Below are 11,115 nucleotides of genomic sequence, written 5' to 3'. Positions count from 1 at the left end.
AATTTAAAAAAAAAAAAACAACCACAAAAAAAAAAAAAAAAAAAAAAAAAAACAAAAAAAAAAACCTACAATTTTATTGGGGAGCAAAGATTTATAGTTTAAAAAAAAGGTCTCTCTTGAAAGTCTCAAACTTTTACTACAGAGACTCCTTTCTAACTGGGAAGAACGGTCTTTATAAGTTTTCCAGCCGAGGGCCCCCCACTCTCAGAGGCTCATGGTGTCCCAGCCTCTCTCTGGAGCTGCCTCTCCAGTCACCTGTGGCCCTACCTCGGCTTCCCGCTCTGTATAGGCTCACCTGTGGGGGTGAGGTGGCAGGAGGGGGAGCGGGGTGGGGGTCACCGCGGGCCCCAGCTCTCGGAGGTGCAGGGGGAGCACCAAGGGTATCAGCAGCCATGGAAACCGCTTCCCCAGGCGTGGCATGCCCACATCTGGGAACTATTCAGACCCACTTTCTAACAACAGCGGTGAGGGGAGCCCCTCCCCACCCCCAGCCCCGTGGCTCTCCTCATCCCTGCAAGTCACAGGTAAAGAGGCTTGTTTCTTCCCTCCTGCAATTTGGGCTCTCTCCTTAATCTCAAACGCTTAACATATACAGACAAAAAGTACCTCAAACCCCAGATAAACAGCCAACATACAGAATAAGGAAAAAAGGAGGGGCTGAGGGGTCTAGGGCCCTCAGCCACCTGCCCTGGGAGCTGACCGGAGGCAGCGGGGCTGCCGGGAGGGCTTTGACGTGAACTTGGAGCAAGGAGAAAGGCCATGGAGGAGCCAGGGTCCGCCTGGGGCAGGTCTTCCCTTGGGAACTCTGGTGGCTGCAGGTTATTCCTTCCCAGGAATGCCTTTCGGCCTCCCGCTGGACTGCCTGTTGGGGTGGCCCATTCCTGGAAGGGCCACGGAAGGGGTGTCTCTGGGCCTCCCAGCCTCTTCCCCTCCCTCCTTGCTCTCTGAGAGGTGGGAAAGTTGGTTCTTGATGAAGAATAATTAACCTTAACCTTCGCTAGGTTAAGTACTTGACTTCACATCCTATGAAGCCATAGGAAGTGTCCCCTGATTCCTAAGAAAGGACACAGATGGAAAACAGGGCTTTGCCTTTAGGTCAAAGTGAGAGGTTGTTTAGGGTTCTGGAAACATCAGCAGGACTTGCCTCTTGGACTGGAGGGCGCTTGGGAAATCATTGCTTGTGGCTTCTCTGATGGGGGATCCCCAGGGACAGACCCCCAACTACTCAGGGAGGCAGTGTCAGGAGGGTGGGAGGGGCCCAGGGCTGTGTGTGGGGGAGGGAGAGGGGGCCGGGCTGTGAGGTCAGAGGCTGCCGGTAAGACTGGATACATGGCCTTGGGGCAGAGGCTGCAGGTGAGGGGTGGGGGGGCACACTCCCCTCGGCGGTGGAGGGACACCCTCAGAAGCCAGGCGTGCAAGGGACACATGAGCACGAGAACCTCGGGCAGGGGGATGTGGGGGTGCTAGGACAGTACCTAAACCTTGCCCAGGGCTGAGCGGGTGGGGCCTGGGCCTGAGCGGACAAGGTCAGCGACCTTACCTGTTGGGGACTGCCGCTTCTGCCTGGCACAGCCCTGGGCCGTCTGCTTCGCTTTAGGATTACTGAAAATGACTCCTCTCTCTGACCATAGCCCTGCTCGAGCACCTCAGGCCTGACCCATCGGCTCACCGGCTCATAAGAGGGAGGCTCTAGGGCTGACCCCGGGTGTGCATGGTGCTCTGGGGGCGTGAGCCTACTTTGCCTATGAACACTCAGGTTGTCCTCAGTCCCTAAATTCAGACCACATTGAAAGAAGGCAAGAAAAAATGTTTTCCTGAGGAATTAACTGACACAATAGCCAACTTCACTTAGTGGTACCATCTACAGTTACCGAGAGATGTCCTTACATGGAAGGACAAAGAATGGCGAAGCCCCCACGTGGGGAGACTCATGCCCCCCGAGAAGAATGACGTGCCTGCAGCTGTCTTTCCCAGATTCTTTCCATCCATCCTTTTCAATTCGGGACCCCACCAAGCTCCCCACCTCGTACCACTACCAGCCTTCAGCCCATCTCCCTCCTACATTCAAAATCCCCACCTAACCCACGTCAGTTATCCCGGCTGTGGGAGCTCCCGGCACCGTCTTGACCCTGGCGGTCTCAAGGGGTGGAGGGTGCAGGAGATGGTTGAAGGGGGAGGTGAGAGGAGATGGGCCTTGTCTCCCTTCTTCTCTGCCCGGGACTCAAGGAGTTAGATAAAGATTCCACCTTAAACAGAGTTATGACCCTGGAAATTCACTGTCATGGTGGGGGGGCCCTTGAGGGGAGCTCCCTTCCACTGGACCAGTCTGCCCAGCTCCCCTCTCTGTGATGTGCTGGCCCGCATGTACCCCCTGGACAGACTTGGGGTCTGTGGCCTGCCAGGAGGAGATTGGGAAGCCCACGGGGAGCTCTGGAAAGAACATGGGGAGGCAAGGACAGCTCTTTGACAGTGCTGCCTTGTCTATACTTTGAAACATACCACACGTACACCACGAATCCAAATGGAAGAAACAGAAAACGAACAAACAGCGAAAGGAAAGAGAATTTTTGTGGGTAAGAAAGGTTGCAGCTCTGGGTGAGTCTATCCCACTTCTCCAGCCTGAGCAGGCTGCAGAGGTTTCGGCAAACAAAACACCAGCAGCGACCCCTACCCTCCCCCCACCAACAAACTAAAATTTCCCCCAAAACCCTCTCTGAGGAGAAAGGAGGAGAGCCAGGAGACTGTCCTTTCCCCCTTCTTCCTGACACTGAGGTTTCTCTGAGGGGTTTCTCTTATGACAAAACATGGCGGCGGGGGCCAGGGGAGGGGGGTTCTGTACCGACAAAGGAACAATAACAACAATAATAATAATCCGGTAAAAAATAAAAGCTTCCGCAGAACCATGATAATAGTTTTCTTGTCTGCCTGTTCATTTTTTCCCCTTTCTAACTGTGCAAAACTTAAAAAACAAATCAAACACACTCACTCATACATGCGCTCACACATACACTCAGCTTCCATTCAGCAAATCTGTTAAATATGTTTGTGTCTCTCACCTCCCCAACCCCTCACGTGTGCAAATAACATCTCAGCGGCTGTGGAGCCTCTTCTTCCCGCCTCCCGCACGCCTGCTTTCTGGCCGGGGCCCGTGGCTCCTTGGGAGGAAATAAAATGGTCAAGGGTAGAAAGCCCATGCTTCTCACCTGGCACTTCATTTGCCAAACCTTTGGTTTTTTGTCCCCCTTGACGCCACATAATGCCCTGCTGTGGGTCACCTCCAGCCAGCCTCCAGTCAAGTCTAGGCCTCCTTCGGCCAGTGACCACCCTGATTTCCTACAGACAGGTGGCTGTGCTTCCACCCACCAGCACTCAGCATTGAAAGCTAGCGTTGAAATATCCTGAAGCTGCAGAATGAATAAGCAAGAGTGGAGAAGGGTAACACATCAGAGTCCCCTACATAGGATAAGAAATCCTTCTGAGCTCTCTGCCTGCTCCTGGGGCAGATACGCACACGCGCGCATGCACACGCACACACGCACACTCACACATGCACACATATTCACATCCAAAGGGGCTAGCGTTCTTAAAAGTACAGGGTACTCCATAGACTTTGCTGGGAACAGAGTGGCTCCTTCCTCTTTCCAACGGGAAATCCATTTTGAGTGGATTGCAGGGAATGACGTCTGATGCTTGGGGAGTGAAGGCAAGACTGGGATCCTCGCCCGTAACCACACCGTAGACAATGCTTCTCCTCGTCTCCCACACTGGTGTACAATTAGCCACCAGGGCTACCAGGAGCGATTCTTGTTGATGGTGAGAAACTGGGTCAGATGGCATCTAAGGTCCCTTTAAGGTTTCCATGATCCTCTGTTAGACCGTCTCTTACCACAGCCCCTGCTCACCCATGTCTCAACACATGCTTGCCCGACAAGCTGAAATCCATCCAGAGATGGAGGGACAGATGGAGAAACAGATGCGAGGGCTGAGGTCCACTGTGTGTCTCTTCTGTCATTGCTGGCCACGTCCTTCAGCTGGAGTCCTTGGTTCCTCCTGGACATGGCAAGCTAGGGGCGGGGTTTGGCTGGCATTTTGGTTTGTCTCCACGAGGCTGTGCTTGAGCGTGGTTCTTTCCATAATGACTGGGGAGGAGGTGAGGAAGGGCAGTGACTAAGGAGACAGCGGATGTTGAAGGAGTCATTGCCAAGGAGGTCTGGACAGTGGAGTGACAAGGCCGTCTGCATAGCAATGGCACCAGGCTCTGCAGGGGGATGGGGGCTCACTCTCTGCCCCAGCATTCTCTAGAGTTCTCAGGAAGGGTGGTGAGGATGGAGCCACAAAGGCAGCTGGAGGTAGAATCTCCTGGATGTACTCTGCATTTTACATTGATCCTTGATGAGCGCCAACCAAGGAGGATGCAGGTGCTTTCTCTGGACAGCATCGAAGATCTGGCAATGGATTAGACCCATGACCATGGGCGTGTTGCATTTGCATTTGGAGGTGAATGGAAAACAACAAATTCTGCTTCCAGGGTGGATGCAACTCTCTTTCCCTTTCTCCCCCTCCACGTTGTTTCTGCCCCTTTGAGCCAGACGAGAAGGTCTGGAGAGTCTCCATGGTGGAAGGTAACTGCTATTTCTCCTGTCTGGCTTTCCACAGGCAGGGGAGGAGATGGGCCAGGCAGGTCCCTAGAAGCCCTTGGAAGGGCTCCAGGAAGACTGCAAGGGGACAAGGAGGCCTCTGGACACCAACACAAGTAAGAGGCAGCCTGAAAAGCACCTCCGAACTCCTCACTCTCTGGCCAGGCAGGAGCCATGGCCTTTCTCACAGTTGCAACAGAGCCACACACTGACGGTCCCCCTGGAGATGGACTGTGACAAGGGAGAGAGCCAGGTGATGTCTTCCCAGTGAAGATAATACTGAGCTCACTGCCTCTTCCCCTAGACCAAAGTCCGACCCACTGTGTGAGTGGAGTGGCAGCCCAGGGACGGATAGCCTCTCTCCGTGGCTCCTCCTCCATCCTTTGGGCCCCGCTGCTGATGCCTGGGCTCACCTGGTAGAGAGAGCCCCTCTGATATCTTCTGGCTGGGTCCCTCGCATGAGCCTGGCCATGCTGGACTAACTGAGGGGCGGTGGCTTGGTTCGATCGTGTTGGCAGAGCAACTGAGAGAAGGGATGCAGGGAGAAGGGAGAGACAGAAAGAGGCAGAGAGAGACAGCGCTGCTCAGGGGATGCTGCTGATGCCAGTCGGAACTTGCACTTGGTAAAGATGATAATCTAGACTGAGGCACGGCTTGGTGTGTCCCTCCCCCCAGGGGCCCTGGAAGGACGGTTCTCAGCTGTCTAAGCTCATGAGGGTTATGACTTGTTCTAGTTTGTAGGCCAGTTTCTGCTTTCCACACTGGTCGTCATGGTCCAGAGGTCCGAGGATCTGTTGAAGGGCCAAGAACAGGGCAGTTACGAGTTTGTGCACACATGTTCGTGTTCTTAGGGGGCCAGGGCGGTCAGGCTTGGCGAGCCACGTGCACACACACATGCACACAGGAAGTTGCTGGGTCGGCAGGCAGCCTGGCTCACTCGGGAGTGGGGTGCAGCATGTGGGTACCCCTGTGTCAGTGGACACTGGGTGTCAGCACGTACATCAGCATGTCTAAATAAATGTGTGCATTTTAGTGTCCACGTAAGACAGCTGACAGTGGGCAGGAGACGCCTGCACAAAGATGCGCCAGTTACCTGTAGGGTGACAAGCAGATAGTCCCACTCCCATGTAAAGCTTGGTGCCCTGTGTCTCTAGGGAATGTGATTTCACAGATACTAAGAAATCCCACTTGTCATCCAAAAAAAGGAGTATCTTCCCCATCAGCTCCCCGAGGCCCCAGGTCCCACATTTAGGAAGTCATTTGGCTTTACTTGTCCATTAACAAGCAACTATCCTTTGAAGAGCCCTATCTCAAGCTTTCTTGGTCATCAGCACTCATGATAGAATCTGCCAGAGCCTTTTCTGAGATCAGATGGTTGGTTGAGGGCAATGATGGCAAGCGACTGTGGAGCGTGATGGGAAATGTGTTAGAATATGACTCAGACTCAGGGGATATGGGATTGAGTAACAGGTCTGCCGGTTTCCAGCGAGGTGATCTGGGCTAAGACATGTCACATCTCTGAACCCTTATTGCCTCATCTGTAAAATGGGGGAGCTACTGGTCCCTCCGTGGGCTGCTCCAGTGCAGAGGACAAAGTCACAGAACACACGGGAGTGTGCCCTTCCCACGAAGTCTACTCCACAAGGGGTGCATGAGACAAACAGGCATGCGTGTGCTGGGGCTGAGGGGCAGGGAGGCGGAAGAGGCCGCAGGCTTGAGGGGAGCCTCCCAGAGCCCTGGATTACTTGGCCCATTGAATGCAATTTTAATTGAGGAGATGAGGATGGAATTGCCAACTTCTAAGCTGGCCAAGAACTGCTTGTTACTGGCACCAGCATTTCACGAGGACGGGACATTTTCACACCATGAGCAGACAAGTGTCCTTGTAGCCTAAAGGGCAGTCCTTCCAAAATGAGGCAATTGCACCCCCACCCTAGCGCACTCCACATCGCCCTTCCTTCTCTCATGTGGCCACGGACAGGTGAAAACTTTGCCCCCGACCAGCAATGACCTGCAGTCTGGCATCTCGGTCCCTCCCCTAAGCGACTCACAGCTGGCTTCTCCTGCACTTGGCGTTGACAGCACTATGCTGCTCGTGGTCTGCTCGGGCTCGCTCCTTAGCCTGCGGTTCCTAGACCTCTCTCAGGGACGAGGTAGAGAGGAGGCAAGAACTGGGGGCACTGGCTTTAGCTCCTGTTACTACCTTCCACTCAGGGAGAAGGTGGTTATGCTGCCGCTCAGACAGAGGGAGCCTGGATTCTGAACCCACTTGGGCTAAGCCTGAATGACTAAGAAATCTGGAAGCACCTCTGTACTGGCCAGGAAGAAGGCAGTGTCTGCAGTGGCAGTGACCCCAGGTGACGTTTTCCACCCGGGGAACACAGCAAGTAAAACAGATCCCGTTCTGTTCTGTTCTGCTCTCTCCTGTCCCATCGTGTCCCACCACACCACACCATTCAGCCAGCCACGAGAGTGGGCAACTGCTTGTTTAAAGAGAATTAGACCCAAAAGAGAAAAGGGAAAAACAAAAGAGAGGGACAGGCAGGGGAGAAATAAGAATTTTCAAAAGAAAAGAAAAGGAAAGAAACAGACACTTTATCTAAATATCTAAGAACAGGGATTAATGCAGAATTTACAGAACGGAGCATTTCTTCAACCCCAGTCTGTGGCACAGAGCCCGCCAAGTCCAAGGTGACAGACAGCTTCCCCAGCGGAGGTAGACTGTGGTCTGGAGTTCAGGCCCTCAGTGGCCTAGTGGTCTAGTGGCTGCCACAGGCGGGGACTTTTCCATCTCCACCCCATCCTTCCCAGTGGGCACGGGGTGGGGTGGGCTTACCTCCTCACTGTACTTGCCCACGTAGGAGAAGATCTCCGAGAGTGCGCTCATGGCGTTGAACTCATTCATGTGCATCCGGGACTGCTCGGCCAGGTATGCATTCATGTCCTGGTCGCTGATGGCCGGCATCTTCCCGATGTCCGAGTAATACCTGTCCGGGGAGGGAGAGGGGAAATGAGGAGCTCCAGCCGTGCATAGGAGAGTAGAGGGCAGATGGAAACTCGCAGCACTGGGGCCAGTGGATGCCTGTGCATGATCCCCTGGGGACCATGGTGGGCTTCAGGGGCTGGCCCCAGAGAGCCCCCTACAGCTCTGAATGCAGGGGGTGCAGAGGGAAGGGATGTGGCCCAGATGTGGTCAGAGGGTGAACCGGGGTGGGAGCCGGACTACGGAGGAGCTGTCTCCCGCATCGGCCTCCCAGCCACCAAAGCGTGGTCCAGCGTGTCTCTTGTGTCCTGTCCTCCTCCCGCAGATGCCAGGGCCGCCCTCCGCAGTGCCCAAAGGCCCTTCCAAGCAGTTGCTCTGCCTCGATGCCCTCCCCTCTCTGGGGAGTTACCCGGGAGAAGGGCGGGGCGGAGGGCTGCTTGGGGAGAGAGGCTGGCAGAAGGCAATCAGTCACTGTCACCTGCAGCTGTGCACTGCTGTCAACTTGTTAATTAGACGCCAGCATTTACATTTTTAATTTCTGCAGTTTGACATTTTATGCAGCAAACCCCAACTCCTCCGCCAGAGGGGAGTGGTGCAGCTTCATAATGAGGAACTGAAGGGCCCCGGTGCCCCACCCCCCCAAAGACAGCCATGACCCGCTCTCCAGGTGCCGGCCCTTTATGTGGGCCTACAAAAGCAGGGAGGCTTCAGGGCAGTGGGGGAGCACCTGGGAGTCCTGGTCATCCCAGCCTGGCCTGCAGCTGAATGCTTATGGCTTTGGAGCTGGGAAAGCAAGCTTGAGCATCTAGAACACAGGAGGTTGGTGGGACCATCAGGGGGGCAGGGACCAGGCTGAGGCGAGGGAGGCGCTGGCACACCTGTGTGAGTGCAGGTGCCAGTGACAGGCTCAGGGCAATCCCGGAAGTCGGGCAAGTGGAGGAGCATCCTCAGGAGCTCTCTCGTACAGTCTCACCTTGGCTCGAGTCCCTCGGTGCACCGACCAGGAATCCATAGGTCCTCTGCCATCCCCAGCCCTCCACCACCCCCAATCCAGGCCAGCAGACATGGCACTCTTGTGTTACTCAAGCCATCACACTCGAAGGCTTGCAGTGCAATGACAGTTCAGTTTGCATTCCTGGGCCAGCAAGGGCTGTGATGGCCGCCCTGCCCCACGCCACAGCCTTGCTGTGACCGCAGACCTGCCATTTATTCTGGAAACCTTCCAAGGGAGACGGAGGGAGGGAGATGCAATCAGAGAGCAACCGGCAAGGGAAGGAGCTGGTCGGAAGGAGCCTCCTCTGACCTCAGAAAGCTGGCCACACACAGACACACTTGCCAACTGCTTTGTGGAGCTGATTGCATTTTGGCGGGAGGTCTGGGCCTGGGGACAAGAGCGTAATGGAATGGCCCTTCTCGGAGGAGCCTGCGGTCGGCCTCAGGTGAGGCCGTTCTGCCCTCAGCCTCACCTGGACTTCATCCTTCACAACCTTCGTCCAGGGTGGGGTCCTCCACCCCCTGCCCTTCTTATGTTCAGAGCCCCCTGTTCCCTGTCCTGGGGCAGTTTGGTTCCTTCACTCCATCCCAGAAGAACCCCCTCTCTCTTCCAGACCTGCAATCTACCCCTAAATATCCTCAGGGTTCTGGGTGCTTTAATGACATTCCAGGTATAAACGTTCCAGGGAGAGACTCGATTCATTGGCACTTCTGGAAAGCCATGAATGCCAATGTTCCATTTTATGCCAGAGACCTAGGGGTTTCAGCCCAAGGAGGTGTGTGCCTACTGTCTTGCCCCTCCCAAGGAGGTGTGTGCCCACTGTCTCACGCTGGCCAAGCGACATGTGTGTGGGGGGTCAGGGGCTAGGCCATCAGGTCATTTTGGTGGAAACCACAAGCAGACGACCTGCCTGGCTTCTCCGCAGCCAGCGACCAGGCCCGTCTGCTAACATGCCTGGGGCCAGAGCTTCCCCCTGACAGTTACACTCGGTCACACCCCTAGATGGTCAGAGAGACTGACAGGTCCTCGCCAACAGGACAGAGCTGTCATCAGAAGCAAAGACTCCTGCTATTTCTGGTAGCTGCCTGTGAAACTTCTCACCCTGCACCCCGAATCCTGCACCCTGAGATGCCTCACCACAGTCTCCACCGGAAACAGCAGACGCCCAGCACTCTGTCCCTTTCACGTGGCTCGCCTTGGTGTGTGCCAGAAGCCCAGTCTATTTCTCCAAAGAGATTATTTGGAAATGTGTCTGCGTGTGAGAAAAAGTGAGAGGGAGGGGTGGGGAGTGGAGTGGGGAGAGGGCGGGGGCTCCAGCCTTCTCTCCTGAAGAAATGGGTGGTGGGCCACCTGGACGTGCTTTGCCTTGTTCTAACAGTGAGGTCATGCCCTCACAGAGCAGCCCAGCCTCTCCTCTGTTGCTTACGTGCAGAGGGCGCTGGATGGGACCCGTGCACATCTGTGGCCACATGCTAGTCCATGAATGGACCAACCACGTGCCCTCATCTTCAGCAAGCACTGAATAGCTGAGCTGAGTGGCCATGGACAGTTCAATTTCCCAGATGAGTGTGGGGTTTGGGGTCCGGCTAACACTCTGCCTGGGTCTTGACCCCAACCTTGCTAGCTGGGCCCATCCACACAACAAGGCATGCTGACGCTGCCTTGATCTCTCTTCACTTCCCTCCAGGGCTGCACCCCACCTCTCCCCCTGGCCTTGCCAGCACCCCTTGAGCCGGATAATGACCTTGCCCTGGATTCCCCAGCTGTGTGGGCAATTGCTTCCTTCTCAGCTCCTGCTGGGCTGGCCTTTGTGCTGGGCTCCGCCACTGAGAAGGCTTATTGATTCTAAAGAATGCAATTATGCCCCATTAATGAGCTTCAAACAGGTATTCTTATCAGCAGGCTGTGCAGTGCGGAAGGGGAAGGTCAGCCTGGGCTCCTGTACTTGAACTTCCTCCCATGGGATTTCTGCCTACAGGTGAGCCCCTTCAAAAGGGACTGACGCTCTGAAGGTCCCCCAGGACCACCCCCCCTCCCCCATCTGGCCAACGCCAGGCCTGCTGATGAGGTCTGGGTGCCACCACGGGCCCTACTCGGCTTTCTTTGCTGAGTTTGTTTGGACCAGATGGGATGCCAGTACCCTTGTGGGGCATCGGGGAGCTGCTGTAAAGGGTAGAGCCCTGGAATGCCACATGTCTCGCTGTCAGCCAGTCCATACTGGTCCACATCTGTGGGCTTCTAGGGGACGGGCCCAGTGAGCGATGGTGTGTCTCATCGCTGCCTTTAGGATGGCACCAGTGATCAAGAAGGCGGTCTCTAATGCCCTGAACTCTTAGAAGAACAGTTTTATCATCCCTCCAAACACCTCAAGGATGAAGTTGTAGACATGAGAAACATTTAGAGCCTGAAGGCCCCGCACAGAGATCTTCATCTCTGAGAACCCCTCACTGACCTCTCCAGGCCCAGCAGAATCAGGCTCTCCCTCCCCCGCAGCACGATCA

The 11,115-nt window shown here is 55.2% G+C and overlaps 1 protein-coding gene across 4 annotated transcripts in view; it reads right to left on the bottom strand.

Annotated features, from left to right (window-relative positions):
• Window positions 1-5,299: 5,299 nt before the first annotated feature.
• PLXNA4 (plexin A4) overlaps window positions 5,300-11,115 on the bottom strand; it is a 365,933-nt gene continuing 360,117 nt past the window's right edge. For all 4 annotated transcript variants that reach the window (XM_077770662.1, XM_077770661.1, XM_077770660.1 and 1 more), the window contains 2 exons: window positions 7,474-7,624; window positions 5,300-5,428 (listed from right to left, as the gene is read on the bottom strand). In XM_077770662.1, the coding sequence (XP_077626788.1) occupies window positions 5,333-5,428; window positions 7,474-7,624 (247 nt within the window). In that variant the 3' untranslated portion in view covers window positions 5,300-5,332. The remainder of the gene's footprint in view (window positions 5,429-7,473; window positions 7,625-11,115) is intronic.

The sequence above is a fragment of the Crocuta crocuta genome, unplaced genomic scaffold, assembly GCF_008692635.1.
Source record: "Crocuta crocuta isolate KB4526 unplaced genomic scaffold, BGI_CrCroc_1.0 scaffold266, whole genome shotgun sequence".
Taxonomy (NCBI): domain Eukaryota; kingdom Metazoa; phylum Chordata; class Mammalia; order Carnivora; family Hyaenidae; genus Crocuta; species Crocuta crocuta.
The sequence above is the reverse complement of the archived record's forward strand: the minus strand, read 5'-3'. Positions and strand labels throughout refer to the sequence as shown.